General features: G+C 39.2%; 1 protein-coding gene and 1 pseudogene across 1 annotated transcript in view; one reads left to right on the top strand and one right to left on the bottom strand.

Annotated features, from left to right (window-relative positions):
- Positions 1-21,498, top strand: part of ZYG11B (zyg-11 family member B, cell cycle regulator) — an 80,390-nt gene that overhangs the window by 48,049 nt on the left and 10,843 nt on the right. The window contains exons 9-13 of the mRNA XM_030870157.2: positions 1,986-2,147; positions 2,258-2,305; positions 12,582-12,779; positions 12,905-12,957; positions 14,058-14,155. Coding sequence (XP_030726017.1) covers positions 1,986-2,147; positions 2,258-2,305; positions 12,582-12,779; positions 12,905-12,957; positions 14,058-14,155 — 559 coding nt within the window. The remainder of the gene's footprint in view (positions 1-1,985; positions 2,148-2,257; positions 2,306-12,581; positions 12,780-12,904; positions 12,958-14,057; positions 14,156-21,498) is intronic.
- Positions 6,864-7,338, bottom strand: LOC115860420 (mitochondrial pyruvate carrier 2 pseudogene; annotated as a pseudogene).

Below are 21,498 nucleotides of genomic sequence, written 5' to 3'. Positions count from 1 at the left end.
TTTTAGGCGTAAGGTTGTGCTAGATGCTTTAGGGAAGAAGATAATGTAAATAGCTGATATATGATTTTACTTGCTTTGTTTGAGGAATTAATATAGTGAACAGTGAAAAGTTAAAAGCTTTAAAGAGAATAAATTTAAACCATGCCTTAGGGGGGACTGAGGAAAAAGTCCACTTAGGAGCTGCTTGTTACAATCCTGGCATGAGATGTTTGAATAATAATAGTAGATGGAAAAGTCAAATGAGAGACTCCCCTTTTCTATAACTTACAAGTTATGTATGTAATGAGAAAGTAAGTCACTCATTTGGTAAATATGTATAGGATACTCATCAGGTACCTACCACCTTACTAGGTGTTAGGGATCTACACTGAATTATATCTATAATTCCTGCCCATAAGAAATTCACAGTATAGTAGAGAAAATAGCTATGTAGACCTGGTCGTAATACAGTAATACAGTCTAATAAATATATAATAGTAAGAGTGATATGAGTGAAAAAAGCAGTGTAAAAAGAGGAAGAGGCTGTGATGGTATAAAGGAAGGAGTAGTCAATATATCTGGGCTTATTCCCAGTTCTGTCACTTACTAGCTGTGTGATTTAAGACAAGCCACCTAAATTTTCTTAGGGATGATAAAATGCTTTATACAGTTGTTATGAAGATTAAATAAAAAGGAAAAAAGATTAATTGAAGGAATATGCTAAGTGCCTAGCACAAAATACGATACGTATGTTAGATGAATAGAAAAGGATGCTGATTTGATTTATTTTTACTCTTTTAGGGATGACATTTTAGTTTTAAAAATGGCTTTTTATTGCTGTACATGTGTTTCAGTAATTTTGGCGGGAGGTGTACTCAAAGATATTAAGGAAGTAGTGCACTCATATGCTTTGGGAGAAAATTGTTTGGTTTAAAGTAGGAATTAGCAGGAATTAATAGTAGTAGTAATGATGATGCTAGCTAACTTTTTTTTTTAAGCCCTTAATTATCACCCACAATTTACAGATGAGGAAACAAAGAGTTAAATTGGCAAACAAGGTTATTACACAGTTAATCAGATGCAGAGATTATATTTATGCTCAGGTAGCCCAATTCTAGTGCCACACTCTTAGCCACTATGCTATTAAGTTACATAATTGCAACTAGATGTTTGTGTTTCTTAAAAATTTTTTCCTGAATTGTACATAACTTTAAGTAATAGTGTTCGTTAGTGTTACTTGTATCTGTTGTTGCAGAGCTCCCTTTTACCCTCAAAAGTGTAAACTAAAAATGGAATTATGTATGCCCCTGTAGGTCTTAAAATATTTCTTTTTCAAGCTTAAATTTCTTAGGTTAAAGCTATGATAGAAATAATTTACAAATGGAATTTCAAAGCTATTATCTTATTTAAATCCAATTTAGACTTTAATTCTCTTACTATTGTATGTAGTTTGTCCTTTCTTTTTTTCTTAAGGAAAACGTGGAGTTAGAGAGAATTAGGTCTTCCAGTTCTTACTTTCTCTTACTAAGTTGACTCTGATCAAATTACTTAATATTTCTCGGACTCAATTTCCTCTCCTGAAAAATGGGGATGACAATATTACAATATAGGATATGATTTGCTGATGTGTAGTAAATATTAGATTCATTCCCTCTTCACCCCCTCCACCTTTTTTATCCCAGGATCTGAAATGAGTATATGTTGTGACCCATTGGATAAGATAGTTGGTCCTAAGCTTTAATCATCTTGCTTTTCATTTTATTTACAGGCGATTAGATTTTAGGTGTGATCAGAATATTTTAAAAGTATTTATGAAAATCCTCTATTTTTTTCTTGTTGAAGGAAAAGTCTGATCCAAGAGGCTGTTTGTTGTCCTTGTAAGAACCTTTATAGGAAATGTTTGAAACCCTGAAACTAATCCTCATGGACTTGTTAGTCAGTGTTATTACCAGTAATTGTAATAACAATTCAGTAATTAGAAATTAATTCTATTTTCCTCCTTTCAGCAACTTCTTCAAATAGTGAAGCAGAAAACCAATCAAAATTCAGTGGACACTACTTTGAAGTTTACTTTGAGTGCACTTTGGAACCTCACAGATGAATCTCCAACCACTTGCAGACACTTTATTGAAAATCAAGGGTTGGAACTCTTCATGAGGGTTCTAGAGGTTAGAATGGGAATTTAGCCTACAGTTTTTGACATTGATTTATTGATTGATTTGAGCATTTATTTATTATATTTGGTTCTTTAGTTATAGGTTTCTCATTCTTTTTACAGTCATTCCCAACTGAGTCATCCATTCAACAGAAAGTCCTAGGACTTTTGGTAAGATATAAGTATTTCCTGCTAATTTCAAGCTGTAATTATTTTCCATCTGAGGTAATACATAGAAAGATGCTACTCTATTTGTAAACACTTAATGACGTTAGAAAATATATATAATATAATTAAGGGGAAAAAGCAGGCTACAAAATTATATATACATATTAAGATTTTCACCACACTAAAAGGAAAAATATAAATTACATACTTTTACTTATATATTTTGGTGTAGTACAAAGCTTCACTGTGAGCGTATTTTACTTGTATAATCAGAAAAAAAAAATCTCATGAAAAATGTCACTAACCTACAAGTGTCCTTAGATTCTATGTTTGGTAATTGATAATTACCGCTTAAACAACTGTTTAACAAATCAGATGTTCCATAAATATACTGGATATATGTTAAAGTGAGCCCTCTAGGATTTTGAGACAAAGGTGAGGATCGGATATTTTATCACCTTTAATCACTGCAATAGGAAAAGTACCCATATGGTAAAGCCCATTTCAAAGCAGACCTCTGCTCTCGAGGAATTAGATCACAGGAGGCATAGATTAGTGTTTGTTTTCTAGATGCAGGAGTATGAAAGATGGATTTTGGGGAAAGCTGAGGGCTGGCATTTAAGGAAGACTATCTATTTACTGTAGTTTTAGTTATATAAAGCAGAAAATGTAAAACTACCTAAATGCCCAGTAATAGAGAAGTAAATTATAGTATTTGATTGTTTTATTCTGGGTTTGTAGATTATTAGATACAGAATTTGACTCAAGTCATTATAAAAGGAAAAAAGGAATTGATTTTAAATATTCAGAGAGATCTTATAGGGCTTTAAAAATGCTTTTTAAAAAAATTTCATAAGGAATACATGCTGGGGACTTCCCTGGTGGCACACTGGTTAAAAATCCACCTGCCAATGCAGGGGACATGGGTTCGAGCCCTGGTCCGGGAAGATCCCACATGCCGCAGAGCAACTAAGCCCGTGCGCCACAACTACTGAGCCTGTGTTCTAGAGTCCGCACGCCACAACTACTGAAGCCCACATGCCTAGAGCCCACGCTCTGCAACAAGAGAAGCCACCGCAACAAGAAGCCTGTGCACCTCAACGAAGAGTAGCCCCCGCTTACCGCAACTAGAGAAAGCCTGCGCGCAGCAACAAAGACCCAACACAGCCAAAAATAAATAAATATTAAAAAAAAAAAGGAATACATGCTTATTGTAGCTAGTGAAACAGTGCGAAATGTATTTAAAAGGTTTAAGGTTTTGTCCCCAACATTTATTTATTTTCATCTCTGTGAGGTAATTAATATTAATACAACTTGGTGTGCTTCCTTCCATATCTTTCTCCTTTACTTTGTGATTGAATTGTTTTCAATAATTTATTTTCAGATATAGATTCTAATTTAATTTTTCATGGTCAGAGAACATACTTTGTTTTAAGTCCTTTTGAATTTATTGAGACTTGTGTGTGGCCCAGGATATGGTCTATCCTGGTAAGTATTCCCTGTGCACTTGATAAGAATGTATATTCTGGGCTTCCCTGGTGGCGCAGTGGTTGAGAGTCCGTCTGCCGATGCAGGGGACACGGGTTCGTGCCCCGGTCCGGGAAGATCCCACATGCTGCGGAGCGGCTAGGTCCGTGAGCCATGGCTGCTGAGCCTGCGTGTCCAGAGCCTGTGCTCTGCAACAGGAGAGGCCACAACAGTGAGAGGCCCGCGTACCGCAAAAAAAAAAAAAAAAAAAAAAAGAATATATATTCTGCTATTGTTAGAATGTTCTATAAATGTCAGTTGGGTCTAGTAGGTTGATATTATTCAAGTCTACCACAGGCTTACTGATTTTCTGCCTACTTGTTCTAGCAATTATCATATTGTATCAGTTTCTGCTTCCTATATTTTGAAGTTCTGTTATTAGGTTCATAAACAGAATTGCTATGCCCTCTTAATTGACCCCTTTATCATTATGAAATGACCTGGTATATTCTTTACTTTGGAATCTCCTTTGTCTCCTTAATATAGTTATTCCAGCTTTCTTTTTTTTTTTTGCGGTACGCGGGCCTCTCACTTTTGTGGCCTCTCCCGTTGCGGAGCACAGGCTCTGGATGCACAGGCTCAGCGGCCATGGCTCACGGGCCCAGCCGCTCCACGGCATGTGGGATCTTCCCAGACCGGGGCACGAACCCGTGTCCCCTGCATCGGCAGGCGGACTCTCAACCACTGCGCCACCAGGGAAGCCCCTCCAGCTTTCTTTTGAATAATGTTACCATGGTTTATCTTTTTCCACCCTTTTACTTTTAACCTATATTTGTCTTTATATTTAAAGTGTGTTTCTTATAGACAGCATATACTTTGCACCCTGCTTTTTTATCCAATATGAGAATTTCTCCTTTTTTTTTTTTTTTTGTTTTTTGTGATACGCGGGCCTCTCACTGTTGTGGCCTCTCCCGTTGCGGAGCACAGGCTCCTGACATGCAGGCTCAGCGGCCATGGCTCACGGGCCCAGCCGCTTCACGGCATGTGGGACCTTCCCGGACCGGGGCACGAACCCACGTCCCCTGCATTGGTAGGTGGACTCTCAACCACTGTGCCACCAGGGAAGCCCCTCTCCTTTTTATTTGGACTGTTTGGATTATTTACATTTAATGTAATTATTGGTATGGTTAGATTTGAATTCATCAACTTGTTATTTGTTTTCTCTTTGTCCTATCTGTTCTTTGTTTTTTCTTCTTTTTCTGCCTTAAAAAAAAAGGTTTAATTGAGTATTTTTTTATAATTCCATTTGATCCCCTTTCTTGGTTTATTAGCTATTACTCTAATTTGTTATGTTAATGATTGTTGTGGGTTTATAGCATACATCTTTAAACACAGTCTCCCTTTAAGAGATTTTATATAATTTCATATATAGTATTAAGAACCTTATAATAGTACATGTCCATTTCGGCTCTTCTTTCCTTTATGTCATCATTGTCATGCATTTTATTTTATATATGTAATAAACCACATAAAAAAAACTTTTTTAATATCAATTATCTTTTAAGAAGATTTAAATAATATTTTAAAATTTGTATGTTCGCCCAAATAGTTACTATTTCTGATGCTCTTCTTTCCTTTGTGTAGATCCACATTTCCAACTGCTCTCGTTTTCCTTCTACCTAAAAAACATCCTTTAACGTATTTCATAGTGTGGGTCTGCTGATGGTGAATTCTTCAGCTTTTGTATGTCTGCAAACATCTTTATTTATTTAACGTTCATTTTTGAAAGATTTTTTGCCAGGTGTAGAATTCTAGGTTGACAGTACTTTAAATATGTTTGTTACCTTTTTTCTGATTTGCATCTTTCCAGTGAGAAATCTGATGTCATTGTTATCTCTATTCCTCTATATTGTATATGATTTTTTCCTCTGGCTACTTTTAAGATTTAGGATTAGCAACAACAGTTCTGAGTAATTTGATTATGATGTATTTTAGTGTAATTTACTTCATGCTTCCTGTATTTGGGATTCATTGAATTTCTTGGTTTATAGTTTTCAAGTTTGAAAAGTTTTTGGCCATTATTTCTTCAAAAAAAAAGTTTTGCACCCCCTTCCCTCCAACCCACTGGAGTCTTTTGGAGACTCCAATTTCTCATATATTAAGCTGCTTGAAATTCACAATTTATTGGTGCCTTTAAAATTTTCTTTGTTCTATTTTCTATGTATATTTCAGTTTGAATTGTTTCCATTGCTATGCCTTCTAATTCAGTAATTGTTTCTTCTGCAGTGTCTAATCTGCTGTTAATCCCAGCTAGTGTAGTTTTTATCTTTAGACATTGTCATTTTCTCCTCTAGAACTTCATTTTGGGTCTTTTTTATATCTTCCATATTTTTACTTAACTTCTTGAACATATGAAATATATTTGTAATAACTGTTTTACTGTCCTTCTCTGCTAATTTTAACATCCTTGTTAGTTCTGGGTAAATTTCAAATGATTGATTATTCCCCTCCTTTAGAGTTGCATTTTCCTGCCACTTTGCATGCCAGGTAGTTTTTTTTTTTTTTAGATGTTGGGAGTAGGAGTTTATTAATTAATTATTTTATTTTGCTGTGTTGGGTCTTCATTTCTGTGCGAGGGCTTTCTCTAGTTGTGGCAAGCGGGGGCCACTCTTCATCGCGCTGCACGGGCCTCTCTATCGCGGCCTCTCTTGTTGCGGAGCGCAGGTTCAGTAGTTGTGGCTCATGGACCTAGTTGCTCCACGGTATGTGGGATCTTCCCAGACCAGGGCTCGAACCTGTGTCCCCTGCATTAGCAGGCAGACTCTTAACCACTGCGCCACCAGGGAAGCCCGCCAGGTAGTTTTTGATTGGATGCCAACCATTGTGAATTTTACCTTGTTGGATGCTGGATATTTTTATTTTCCCATAAAATATTCTTGAATTTTGTTCTGGGATTAATTGACTTACTTTTAAACAGTTTGATCCTATTTGATCTTGCTTTTTTTTATTATTAAAAGTTTGCTGTATTTTTCTGTTGAACCAAGTACTACCTCCTAATTACAGTTAGATTTTATGCATTACAAACGTTAGCACAGTTAGCATCACCTCATTGACAACTGAATAATAAATCAAACTAGGTCCCAGTGGTTATGTCCACATCTAGGTTGTTAGGGTGATCAGAACTCTTATTTGTTTGCTTTAGCTTTTAATCCTTGGTTGTATCTCCAAATACGAAAGAGCTGAGAGGCTCCTGCTGTCCCAACAAAGAAATTAACAGCAAACAGACTCCAGTTTTGGGGAATAATTACAAGTGAGTATCTTGACCAAATAAACCTTGTAGCCATCAAAACAGCAGATTGGGCTGTGCTGAGTTTTTCTGCAGGTCTGACCATGTCAGCCAATCCAGCACACACCAACCCCCATTTCATAATTGGAGCCCAGAAGAATACTGTTCTGGGACCTGCTGGTTGGTTGTACAACGGCCTCAGTTTGTCAGGCAGCAGGAGCTCCACTTTATCAAGTACCCGGTGGTAGGTGCCCCGCAGGCCCCGGGCGCCGGCGGCTGACATTTCTGCAGACGAGTGATCGTGGGCAGCCGGGTGGGGCAGCAGCCACATGCTCGTCCCTAGCTGGTAATGAAGGGCAGCTGGTCACTTTCCCCTGCCTCAATGCCTTGCGCCCTCCTCTTCCCCAGGGTTCCCTTCCCGCAGCTCAGCCTGCTCTGCTGAGAACCACCCGGTGGCCCGCGCCCAGAGAAGGTTGTGAGGGCAGAGCTGATCTTGCTTTTATGATCTATTAGGAGGATCCAGAGCAGTGCTGAGGCTAGGGTTGATTATTCTGTACTACTGAAACAAGACCTTCCTGAGTACTCTGCTCAATGCCCTGTGAATGAAGAGTTTTTCCAGAATGGATGGTGAGAACAGGCACTATTCCTGGCCCTTTGTGAGTGCTGGGAACTTTTCTCTAATCTTTTTGATGGCTTTTTTTCTTCCCTCAAATAGTTTTCTCACAGTCATGCTCTGATCAGTACTCTCTGCTGAATAGAGTGCTACTCCCTGCAGCTCTCTGGATTCTCTCCATATACATTGTCTTCTCTCTGGTACTCTGTCCTATGAATTGCCTTGGTCTCCCTGGACTCTCAGCTCCATCTCTTCAACTCCATGAGCCCACTGGGCTCTGCTTTTAGTTCTATATCCCTGTGCCACAGCCTGGAAACTCTCTCAAGGCAGCATCTCACCTTGTTTGTTTTCCATCTCTAAACGTCACTGTTCTTTATTACCTAATGTCTAGTATCTTGAAAACTCTTGTTTCATGTTGTGTTTTTTCAGTTGTTTTAGAAGGGAGAGTAAATCTGGCCCCTTTAGTCCATCTTGGCCAGAAGCAAGAGTACTCATCAATCTTTCATTAAATAGATTTAAGAATGAGAAATTTGTCTTTTATACTTAGCCACGTATTTCTCATACTACTCTTTTTTTTTCAAAAACATTTCTTTTAGTGTAGGTAAGCTGGCAATGAATTTTCATTTAGGTTTTGTTTATGTGAAAAAGTCTTTGATTTAATTTTCAAAAGAAATTTTTGCTCACTATTGAAGTCCAAGTGGATATTTTTCTGTTGGGTTTTGAGGTTTATAATTTTCATAAATTGAAAAAATTTTGGCCATTATTTCTTCAAATATATTTTTCTGTACCCTCTCTTATCTCCTCTCTTACTGAGACTCCAATTACAAGTATGTTAGATTGCTTAAAATTGTCTCAGAAGTCACAGAAATACTCTGCTGGCTTTTTTGGCAGGTGTCTTTCCTTTTTTCTTTCTGTGTTTTGACCTTGCTGTTTTCTATTACTGTTTTTTAGTTCACTGATTATTTTTTTCCTGCAGCATATCATCTGCTGTTAATCTCATCCAGTATATTTTTCATTTCAGGTACATGTATATATTATTTCTAGAAGTTACATTTAGATCTTTTTTATATCTTCATTTTTTTCTCCTCAAGCTTATATTTTTCTTTCATTCGTATCATATTTATAACATTTATAATAGCTGTGTTTTTAAATTAATTAATTTTATTTTTTTGGCTGTGTTGGGTCTTCGTTGCTGCGCATGGGCTTTCTCCAGTCGCAGTGAGTGGGGGCTACTCTTTGTTGCAGTGCTCAGGCTTCTCATTGCTGTGGCTTCTCTTGTTGCGGAGCATAGGCTCTAGGTACATGGGCTTCAGTAGTTGTGGCATGCAGGCTCAGTAGTTGTGGCTTGTGGGTTCTAGAGCACAGGCTCAGTAGTTGTGGCGCACGGGTTTCGTTTCTCCGTGGCATGTGGGATCTTCCTGGACCAGGGCTCAAACCCATGTCCCCTGCATTGGCAGGCAGATTCTTAACCAGTGTGCCACCAGGCAAGTCCCTATAATAACTGTTTTAAATCCTTGTCTACTGATTCTATTATCCCTGTCATTTTTGGGTCTATTTTTATTGACTTTTCTCCTGTTTAAGGATCATGTTTTTCTGACTCTTTGTATGCCTGGTAATTTTTAGTTGGTTGCAGTCATTGTGAAATTTAATTTACTTCGTTGATTAGTAGTTTTGTTGTTTTCCTTTAAAGAATCTTGGACTTTGCGCTGGCATTCAGTTAAGCTACTCACGGATCAAGTTGTTCCATTCAAAGCTTATTTACAGGCATACCTCATTTTATGCACTTCACAAATACTGTGTTTTTTACAAATTGAAGGTTCGTGGCAACTATGTGTCGAACAAGTCTGCCTGCACCATTTTTCCAACAGCATTAAGTCACGTTGTGTTTCTGTGTCACATTTTAATAATTCTTGCAACATTTCAGAATTTTTCATTAGGATTATATTTGTTATGGTGATCTCTGATCAGTGATGTTTGATGTTACTACTGTAACTTGCTGAAGGGCTCAGATAATGGTTAGAATTTTTTAGCAATAAATATTTTTTAATTAAGGTATTTACATTTTTTTTAAAGACGTTATGCTTTTGCACACTTAATAGACTACAATATAGTATAAACATAACTTTCTATGCACTGGAAACCAAGAAATTTGGGTGGCTCACGTGATTGCAATATTTGCTTTATTGTGGTTGTCTGAAATCAAAGCCACAATATCTCCAAGGTATGCCTATATTTGCTTTGTTAAAGTGGCTTCAGATCAACCTTTACCCTACTACTTTATCCTAGTTACCCCACTACTATCAAATGTTTTGTTTATTATGAGATCTCTTCACTCTGGCTGGTGAGAATGTGAATTATTCCTAACCCTGCGTGACTTTGGGATTTGTTCACGTACTGCTTTCTGGTGGTTCTTTCCCTGGCCTTATGGAGTTTCACTCCGTATCAGTACTCAGCCAAAGATTTTAGGGGATCCCTCTGCAGATGTCTTTCCTCTCTTTCTCTTTCTCTGGAACTTTTTCCTCTACATTGCTCTGTTCTACAAATTTTTGCTGCCTTGGCCACCCTGAAGACTGATCTCTGTCTCCTCAACTCAGCAAAACTGCCACCTCTTTAGGTTCCCCTTATATGCGTAGCAATCTAGAAACTGCCCCATTTGAATATCTTCTCTCAGGGATCACATTCCTGTATAGCTAGTTGTCTGCCGTCTGAAAACAGTTCTCTCATATATTTTGTCTGATTTTCCAGCAACTTGTTTATGGCAAGAAAGAATGGCCATAATTCTTTTGATGCTCTATTCCAAATCTTTCCTTATCTGTTGTTTTTTGTTTTAATGGTGTTGTCTTTTGCATTTTCGTGTGTATGTGTATGTGTGTGTGTTTAACTTTTTAAAATCAGGTACTATCTTATATTACACGAGGTTCTTGGGAGAGTCTAATTTTCTACTGTATTTGATGATTTCACTCATTATGGATTGTTTTCATTGTGAATTGTAATTTATCACCATCTGTGGGGCTTTGAGTACAAGGTGTGTCCTTCTCAGAGGGTCTTTATATTTCTTTCTATCAAGCTTCCCCAAGCTTGAAGGAGACAGAGGACTATCTTTTTTTAATTTGTTTATTTTAAAAGGCATATCTATCTTTCCTTTTCTTGTCACTATAAAATGATACATGCTGTGTTAAAAAACATAAATAGGGAAGAGTATAAAAAATGAATGTGAGCGCTTCCCTGGTGGTGCAGTGGTTAAGAATCTGCCTGCCAATGCAGGGGACACAGGTTCAATCCTTGGTCCGGGAAGATCCCACACGCCGCAGAGCAACTAAGCCCATGCACCACAACTACTGAACCTGTGCTCTAGAGCCCGCGAGCCACAACTACTGAAGCCTGCGTGCCTAGAGCCCATGCTCCGCAACAAGAAAAGCCACCACAATGAGAAGCCTGAGCACCACAACGAAGAGTAGCCCCCGGTCACCGCAACTAGAGAAAGCCCGCACGCAGCAGCGAAGACCCAACACAGCCAAAAATAGATAAATTAATTAATTTTTTAAAAATGTGAAATTCCTTTTCTTGTTTGAATATGTGAGATTAGAGAGGGGCATAGGAGACATTGATTTATCACTAATGCTGATGGAAAGGTACAGGATTATACACATTCATGTAGTGAGTAAAGTTAACTTGTCTCTTCCATCCTCACTCTTCCATGATTGGAAAAGAAAACTTGTTAGTCGTTACAGAGAATACATTTGGACACGGTAGCTTTCATTTTCATTTGTTATAGAATGACAAGCTAGGGAGTGAATAGTTTCTTACCAACGAAAAGGCCAGGGTTTTTGGTTCCTAAGAAATGGAATCAATGTGTTAGGAAGAGAATTATGATTTCATAGTAGATCAAATGAAGTTTTAAGAATGAGGATTAGGGACTTCCCTGGTGGTCCAGTGGTTTAGAATCTGCCTTCCAGTGCATGGGATACAGGTTCGATCCCTGATTGGGGAACTAGGATCCCACATGCCATGGGACAACTAAGCCCATGCGCCACAACTACTGAGCTCGCGTACCTCAATGAGAGAGCCCACGTGCTGCAAACTACAGAGCCCACGCACTCTGGAGCCTGCACACCACAGCTACAGAGCCTGCGTGCCACAACTAGAGAGCCCGTGCACTGCAACTACTGAGCCCACTCACCAGAACTAGAGAGATACCTAGGCGCCGCAACAAAGAGCCCGTACGCCACAATGAAAAATCCCGCATGCCTCAACGAAGATCCTGCATGCTGTACTAAAACCTGACGCAGCCAGAAATAAATAAATTAAATAATTTTAAAAAAAAGAATGATGATTAATCTTCAGAGTAGTGAGATAAGTTGAATCTTAGATCGTTTTGGAGAAGATCAAGCACAATCTAAACTGGCCAGAGCCCAGATTACTTCTTCTTTATGTATCTATGTCAATCCACTCTTTTACTGAGGTATAATCCTTTGAAAGTTCTTGCCTTGTATTAGTTCCAATCTCTGGACCTTACTTTTGCCCTTGCATGTCTATTAAAACCCAGTTCTCTTGCCCCTGCAGGCCTGTGATAGCCTGTTATGCTCTTGTTTGATTCCCTATTTACATTTTGTCCCACAAAAAAAGTTACATATATAAAGTTTGTTTGCCTGTTTTTACTCAGCACTTCTAGATATTTTATAGCAGGAAATTTTTAGGTTATCTAGTTTACTGTTTTACCTGAAACAGAACTCGCTACTGTTTCTTTATTATTTTATTGTTTGGGGAGAAGAGGAATAAAATCACCTGTAATCCCACTGTGCTAACATAGCAACAATATTCGCTTTTGTCCATACATATTTAAATCGTTGCAGTGTCATTTAGCCATTTATTATACATATTATTTTAATTTTTATATCTTCTTTTTTTTCCAGAACAATATAGCTGAAGTACAAGAATTGCATTCTGAATTAATGTGGAAGGATTTTATAGACCACATCAGTAGCCTTCTACATAGTGTTGAAGTGGAAGTCAGTTACTTTGCAGCTGGGATTATTGCCCACTTAATATCTAGAGGAGAACAAGCTTGGACATTGAGTCGTAGCCAGAGGAATTCTCTTCTGGATGATCTGGTAGGGTAATTTGGTGTTTTTTGGAAGCATACAAACAACATTCATAATGGTTAAACTGTCAAATCCTCGAAATGCAATGCTAAATAAATACTGTAACCCTTTCTTGTGTGCTTTGTGTCTTTCAGCATTCAGCAATTTTGAAATGGCCAACTCCAGAGTGTGAGATGGTAGCATACAGGTAACTAGCAAGATAATTAATATTAAGCCAGTAACCTAGTCATTTTGCTTGTGTAGAGGTCATTCCTATTAGATGTAGATTTTACCCTTTGGCATCTATCTTCGTACTGGCTTTAAAATAAAGTATTTTTAATTTATTTTGCTACCTGTCATTCATCAGTCCTTCCTTCATTCTACATTTATTGAAAACAGGTGCCAAGGTCTTGTTCTGTGCTCTTGAAATTCAAAGACGAGTAAGATATGGTGCCTCCGTACAAGAACTTTACAGCCTAGTGATGGAAACCAAATGTAAATCAGAAATAATTCACTCCTATGCTAGTTATGTACATAGAATGCTCTGAACCTGCACTGGAAAATGGTAAAAAGCTTCCAGAGGAAGTAGGTTGTGAGCTGAGTTTTGAGAGATAATTAAGTAGAGACAGAAGATTTTAGGTAGAGTATTAATGCAAGGAGGTCTAAAACGAGAACACATTTAGAGAACTAGAAATAGCACCTGATTTGTTCAGGCAAACAGTTTATAATAATTTACTGAAGGGCATACTAGATGCTAACTCTGTTTATGACAGGTGACTTGGTAGATAAGTTACTAATATACCAGAAGTATTCCAGATTGCTGCATAAATATTATTATTGCAATTTATTTTGTTGTCTACTTTATAAATGCTGATGCTGCCAACACTTTGGATTCCCACTTATGTTCTGTACATTTTTGGGCAGAAGACTTGTAGAAATAGAAAGGCTAATTCTAGAGCTCCGTCATGGTGTTGTTCTGGTTAGCTATCAACTAACTTCTCCTTATCTAAGTTTCCAAACCAAAGTCTGCAATTCTTCAAATGTGTATCTTCAAGACCAACAGGTGCTTTTGAGAAAAAATATGTTGTTCTGATTGCCTTCCATCTTCTGTACCAAGACTTTTGTCTGAATATACTCGTTTATCAAATGGCTAAGACAAAGAAAAGATGTTCTACAGAAGCTCATTTATATTATATAGTTTAAAAATAGCAGGATGAAATTTCTGTAGCAAAAAGCTCAGGAATCATTGCTTTAGAAAATGACACTAAGTACAGGATGTAACTTTTATTCTTTTCTTTGAACGTTTAGGTCCTTTAATCCATTTTTCCCATTACTTGGCTGTTTCACAACACCAGGAGTCCAGCTATGGGCAGTTTGGGCCATGCAGCATGTCTGCAGCAAGAATCGTATGTACCAAAAAGAGAACTGTGTTTTTCTTTTTCAAGTGAAATTCTCCTTGCACAGGAAAGCCATTTCTAAATTGTGTTTGATTTTTAAGGACACAGACTTTTAAAAATACAGTGTAAAGAGAATCTTAAGTTATGAACTAAATTTATACTTTCAGAATGAGCTTGGCAATATTAGAAATCAATGACAGTGGCGAATGAGACTTACACTGTTCTAAGAAAGAACTTCAGAAATCTTCATAGGAGTTTCTTGAGTCTTAGGCTGTGCATGCCTAGGGTGAGACTTCCTGAGGCCTGAAAAAGAACAAATACCAAGGAGCTTCTAACTGAACAACACATGGAGCTTACACAGGTTAGAAAATATTTGAATTCCAAACAGTGGAAAGAACTTAATACCCAGGACATTCACTACAGATGCCAGAAAAGATTAAACTAGCCCTAAATTAAAGGTTTCTCTAAGGCAACCCTGTGAAGCTTAAAAGCAAGTCTTAAAATGATCAAGCTGCTCTGCAAGTAAACTGTCTGTCAGAGAAAAACTAAGCACTCTGTTAAAAAAGACAACAAAATTTATACACTCAACAACATGTTTAGTTATATGGTAAGAGTTGCTAGGTGAAAGATGAAGCAGAAAAATATGACCCATAACCAGGGGAAAAATTAGACAATTGAAACAGACCCAGAAATGGTAGGGATGATGGAATTAGCAGGAAAAAATTTCAAACTTTTTTTATAGATATGATCCAAGATTTTAAAGAAAACATGAAATTAAGAGGAGGAAAAAAATAAAAATTTGACATGAAAAATATTTGGGTGAGCTTAAGAGTAGATACAAATGAGAAAAGGTCTGTGAAATTGAATACACAGCAATAGAAAATATCCAAACTGAAAGAAAGCTGGTTTAAAAAAAATTAGAAAGCAAGAACACCAGAATTATCCTGATATCAATACCAGGCAAAGACATAAGAAAAGAAAATTACTGAACAATATCTCTCATGAGCATAGATGAGGAAATTCTTAAAAATGTTTTAAAACAAATGGAACCCAACAGTATATAAAAAGGACCAAGGAGGTTATTCCAGGAATGCAAAGTTGGTTTAACATTTGAAAGTCAATGTGTTTCATCCTATTACCAGACCAGGAAAGAAAAACAATCTGATCATCTCAGTAGATGCAGAAAGAGCATCTAAGGATATCCTACAGCTAACATCAAAATTAATAGTGAAAAATTAAATGTGACTGTTTCCCCTCTAAGATCAGGAACAAGGCAAGGATGTCCAACCTCACTGCTATTGAACATTGTAATGAAGGTTCTGTCCAGTGTGATCAGGAAAGAAACAGAAGGCATCCAGATTGGAAAGAATGAAGGAAAACTGTTTTTATTCACAGGTGACATGATATCTATGTAGAAAAATCCCATGAAATCTACAAGAGGGCAACTAGACTTAATAAGTGAGTTTAGCAAGGTTCCAGGATAAAAGATCAATATACACAAATCAGATGCATTTCTTTATACTAGCTGCAACCAGTATAAATGAAAAAATGACATTTACAGTTTTACCAAAAGCTATGAAATACTTAGGGATATATCTGACAAAGATGTACAAGACCTGTACACTGAGAAAAACAAAGGCATTGCTGAGAGACGTTAGGGAAGGCCTAACCAAATAGAAGGACGGCACTTATGAGTTGGAAGACTTACTATTGTTAAAATGGCAATTCTCTCCAAATGTATTGTAGATTTATATAGTCCCAGTCAAAATCTTAGCAGTCTTAGCAGAAGAGAAATTCACAGGCTGATTCTAAAATTCATACAGAAATGCAAAGGACCTAGAATATTGAAACAACTTAGAAAAACGAAGAACAAAATTGGAGGAGTTACACTACCTGACTTCAAGACATACTGTAGAGCTACAGTAATCAAGGCAGGTGTTTTGTGGCTCCAAATGTGTGTTTTTTCCATACCTCATCAAGCAGTTCTGTAATTCTCAGCAGACATTGACTGGGTGTCCAACAAATTTAACTCAATTCTGACACTGTCTCCCTGGAGATAGTGTCAGATCCCACAGGTTAAGGGCTCAATCCCACAACACTGCTGTCCCCACTTCAGATGCCAATCCCAAGTTTATGTTGTTACCTGTGCTTCTGACTGACTAGCTGCAGATCTGAGGTTCCCACGACCCACCCTCCTCTGGTTCAATTAATTTTCTAGAGCAGCTCACAGAACTCAGAGAAACATTTAATTATATTTACCGGTTTATTATAAAGGATGCAGATGAGCAGCCAGGTTAAGAGATACATAGGGCAGCGTTCTGAAGGATTCTGAGCACAGGAGCTTCTGTCCCCATGGAACTAGGCTGTCCCATCATCCAGGCATGTGAGTGCATTCACCAACGTGGTGAATGCTTCCTTGCCCTGAGAGACATTTTCATATGATAAACTGGACTAATTATTAATGACTGAATGGGACTCTAGTAATGTGCTAGTATCTGTTAACTGTTACAATCATTTTGTTTTAAGGGATCTGTCATCAAAGACCAGAAGATATAATAAGAACTATATTTGGTCTTTGTTCCTGGTTCCTAGCACAGAACTCCTCAAACCTTTATAATTTCCTGAGTGATAGGAGTGTCTTTTGTCATTCATAAGGATCCCCTTTTGACATACGGTAATGAGGTGACAGAGTGGGATGTCTCCCAGGGCAAGGCCACTGAGGTTTGCAGGCTTCCAGTAGATTTTGTAAGGCTCCAAAAGCAGAAGTGGTCTTAGGGTGAAGCCATATATTGCTCTTTAACTAAGAAATAATATCATCTCTTGCTCTGAGAATTTTTTTTTTTTTTGCGTTACGCGGGCCTCTCACTGCTGTGGCCCCTCCCACTGCAGAGCACAGGCTCCGGACGCGCAGGCCCAGCGGCCATGGCTCACGGGCCCAGCTGCTCCGCGGCATGTGGCATCCTCTCGGACCAGGGCATGAACCCGTGTCCCCTGCATCGGCAGGCGGACTCTCAACCACTGCACCACCAGGGAGGCCCCGCTCTGAGCCTTTACTGATGTGTTAATGTCATATTGAATTTCTCTTATTACATAGCCTATTTATTCATTCCTGTACCCTCAGCTCCTGATCCTCCTTCTCTTCATGTACACTCAAACTTTTCCACCTTTGGAAGGGACATTAATTTTGACCACTGTGTTGGTCTAGATTGCCAACAGCAATACTAGTCTAGCAAGTGTCTCCCCCTCAGTCCGCTGTCATTCAGATAGAGTAAGATTACATAGGTGCAGAACTAGCGGGCTGTTTTTACCAGGAGGCAATATAGTTGCATTCAGTGTTATTCCCAATTTTGCCAGATGGAGTTAAGGCATAACCCAACCCATTAGGCCCTTGGGAATCCTGACAAAAAGAGTTTACAACATAGTTACAATTTCTTGCTTAGGAATCATCCCTGCTTCCAGCATTTGTAGTTGCAGCCCTGGTTCTGTGACCACTGCACCAGGTAGGGGAATTAAAAAACGTTGTGATATGGGGAAGAAGAAGAAAAAAGTATAGTCATTATACCAGTATCCTCCCTTAGCAAGAATTACATAATCATATCAACATCCTTTCTCACTCCCTCTTCCCCAGGTTCCCCAGAAAAACAGGAGAATATCTAGTGGGGACGTTCTATCTATCTATCTATCTAGTTGTGCTGGGTCTTAATTGCAGCTCATCAGATCCTTGGTTGCAGCATGTGGGCTCCTTAGTTGCGGCTCCAGGGCTTCTTAGTTGCGGCATGTGGGCTCCTTAGTTGTGGCATGCAAACTCTTAGTTGTGGCATGCATGTAGGACCTAGTTCCCTGACCAGGGATCAAACCCATGCCCCCTGCATTGGAAGTGCAAAGTCTTATCCACTGCTCCACCAGGGAAGTCCCTAGTGGGGACATTCTTTTAGCTCCACTCATATTGAGTGTGAGCATACATATACTCGTGAAGGTGTGAAAGCTAGCCCTTCAGGCCTATATCTCCCCCCTCCCTCCCATCTCCGATTTTAGATAACTAATGTTTTAATTGCCCATTCCAATTCTGTATCGAACTATTACTCTGAGGAGGATATCTCTGCCCATTTTTGGACATTGTAGGGATAGAAAACGTTTTCCTTGACTCTGGCGCTTTGTGCCTTAAAATGCAAGAGGAATATGTCTAGATTCAGTCCATTTCTGCATTGCTGCAGTTCCTCCGTATTCACTCATCTCATGGACTCAGGTGGCCACCTCAAGCAAGCGCATTGGGATATCTGCTTGTCAGTTCCAGTCAGCTTCTGAACATGGAAGAGAGTTCTTCTGATGGGCACAGATATGTCCTGCCTTAATGACCAGGTTTCCATTGCCCTTGTATCCACCTACACGGCTAGACCATTGGCCACTGCCCATGAAAAAACCCAAACAGAGGGTTTTACCACTATTCAGTATTTCATCCTTGGGAAAGGATGGGAAAACAGCATGCAGTTCAGTCCACAGAGCTGTTTTGGTTTTACCTTTTTCAATCAGAATGGTGGCCTTCCAAACAGGATGTTGTCTGTTTACCTTGGAACTGCTATCCACAAACCAAGCAGCTGTTTGTTGGTTGTTGGCGAGCTGTTTATAGGGTACTGTCCAAGTGACTATACAATCTGGCAGCTCCTTGTGCAGTTCCAAAGTCAGTCCTAGGGACTGACTAGGGAGAAAGAGGCTCCCTGCTCATGAGTATCTCCTTGCATTCTCCAGGTAGCACAATCCTGTATAAACGAATTCTGTTTTATCATGGAACTCTTCTGGGCACTGCCATCCCCATTAGAGTGTTTCTCTGACATCACTCAAAACGTCTTGGGTATTTCAGGTTTGAAGATCATTGTTTGTCCTTCAGTCATGAGGATAGCTTCAGTTAATGTCAAATAGCAAGGTAGTAAATGCCCCTCAGATGGGAATTCTCAAGTCCAAAGTCCCAGTAATCATCTCTGGTAGGCACTCACAGGCTTTTGTCCTAAACCCCAGTCATTGTAAAAAAAAAAAAAAAACCCAGTCAGTCCTTCACATAGGGCTATGGCACAGAGAATTTGTCCCTACCAGCACTCCAGCTTCTATTCTACATTGCATTGGCTTGGGCAACCTTACTGGTTCCCATTTAGCATGCCCAATTAACATTGCTTGAAAGGTAGATTTACATGCTTTCTGTTTTGTGATGTTAGGTAGTGGAAACATTTCCCAGTCAATAAAATGTTCATTCTCATAATACCATCAGGTAAAAGAAATGTAACCACTTCATATAAAGTCTGTTCAACCATACCAATTCTCCTACAAACTTTTACCTTAATTCTTTTAACCCTTATATTCCTAACTGTAATCATCCACAGATTTTGGTCTTACACTACTAGGTAGGAGAGTGTTCCCCAGCCAGACATAATACTCATTTCCATAAAATATTGAGGCAAAGGAGACACAACTTCTTTACATAAAGTCTGTTTAAACATTCCAGTTTTCAGGACTTCCCTGGTAATCCAGTGGTTGAGTATCTGCCTACCAATGCAGGGGATGTGGGTTCGGTCCCTGGTTGGGAAACTAAGATCCCACATGCCTCAGGGCAACTAAGCCCAAAGGCTCTAGAGCCCGTGGGCCGCAACTAAAACTCCATACAGCCAAATAAATAAATAAATATTTTTTAAAAAAACACTCCCAACTTTCATAATCCTGTCAATCCTTACATTTTTTTTTTTAAACTCTCTAATTGTAGCCCATATCAGGACTTCACCAGGAACTTCTCCACTTCCTAAGTTACCCACTCTTGTGCAAAAGGCTTTAAGTCCCCAGTAAGGAGTCAAGCCAAGGAATCCTGGCCTTTTGTCAATCTTTGCCTTGATTAGATAAAAATTGAAGGTCAGGTTTGGAGTCATCTCTAAATTCCATTGGTTGGGACTTCCCTGGTGGCGCAGTGGTTGAGACTCCGTGCTCCCAGTGCAGGGGGCCCGGGTTTGATCCCTGGTTGGGCAACTAGATCCCACATGCATGCTGCAACTGGGAGTTTGCATGCTGCAACTAAGGGGCATGCCTGCTGCAACTAAGACCCAGCACAGCCAAATAAATATTTTTTTTAAAAAAAAACAAACATTGGGCTTCCCTGGTGATGCAGTGGTTGAGAGTCCACCTGCCGATGCAGGGGCACAGGTTCGTGCCCCGGTCCGGGAAGATCCCACATGCCGTGGAGCGGCTGGGCCCGTGAGCCATGGCCGCTGGGCCTGCACGTCCGGAGCCTGTGCTCCGCAACGGGAGAGGCCCCCGTACCGCAAAAAAATAAAATTAAATTAAAAAAATAAAAAAACATTTAACAAAACTCTTAAAAACATAAATAAATAAAAAAATAAATTCCATTGGTAACTTTTACTGTTAGTAACTGATTGCAGCACAGCTGCTACTCCACATCATGGAGTAGCCACCCAAAAACCAGAGGTTCCTTATCCCTCACCTTTTTATCCTTTCTGTTCCCTAACCACATGTTTCCATAAGCCAGGACCAGGATAGCAAATCCCACTTCTGACACCAATTCTGATATGTGTTTTTTCCACATCCCACCTAAAAGTTCTCCATTTCTCAGCCGACACTGACTGGGTGTCCTACAAATTTAGTTCAATTCTGACACTATTTACCTCGAGATAGTGTCAGATTCCACAAGTTAAGGTCTCAGTCCCACAAAAGTGCCCTCACTTCAGGCACCAATTGGAAGTCCAGGCATAAGCATAAACAAAGAATGTTCAAAGGACCAGAATAGAGAGTACAGAAACAGACCTATACACATATGGTTAGTTAGGGTTTTTTGTTTTTTTTTTCTCTGTACACTTTGGCTTTTTTTTTTTTTTTTTTTTTTTTTAGGCGGTACACGGGCCTCTCACTGTCGTGGTCTCTCCCGTTGCGGAGCACAGGCTCCGGATGTGCAGGCCTAGTGGCCATGGCTCATGGGCCCAGCCGCTCTGCAGCATGTGGGATCTTCCCGGACCGGGGCACAAACCCGTGTCCCCTGCATCAGCAGGCGGACTCTCAACCACTGTGCCACCAGGGAAGCCCCTGGTTAGTTAGTTTTTGATATAAGTTCAAAGCAATTCAATAGAGAAATAAGAGTCTTTGCAACAAACAGTACTGCATCAAGTGTATCTCTATCTGCAAAAAAAAAAAAGAACTTTGATTCATACTTTGTATAAAAAAATTAACTCTTGGGGCTTCCCTGGTGATCCATTGGCTGAGACTCCAAGCTCCCAGTGCAGGGGGCCCAGGTTTGGTCCCTGGTTGGAGAACTAGATCCTGCATGCATGCTGCAACTAAGAGTCCACACACCACAACTAAGA

This window comes from Globicephala melas, chromosome 1 (assembly GCF_963455315.2).
Source record: "Globicephala melas chromosome 1, mGloMel1.2, whole genome shotgun sequence".
NCBI lineage: Eukaryota > Metazoa > Chordata > Mammalia > Artiodactyla > Delphinidae > Globicephala > Globicephala melas.
Note: the sequence above shows the minus strand (reverse complement) of the source record. Positions and strands in the feature narration are given on the sequence as shown.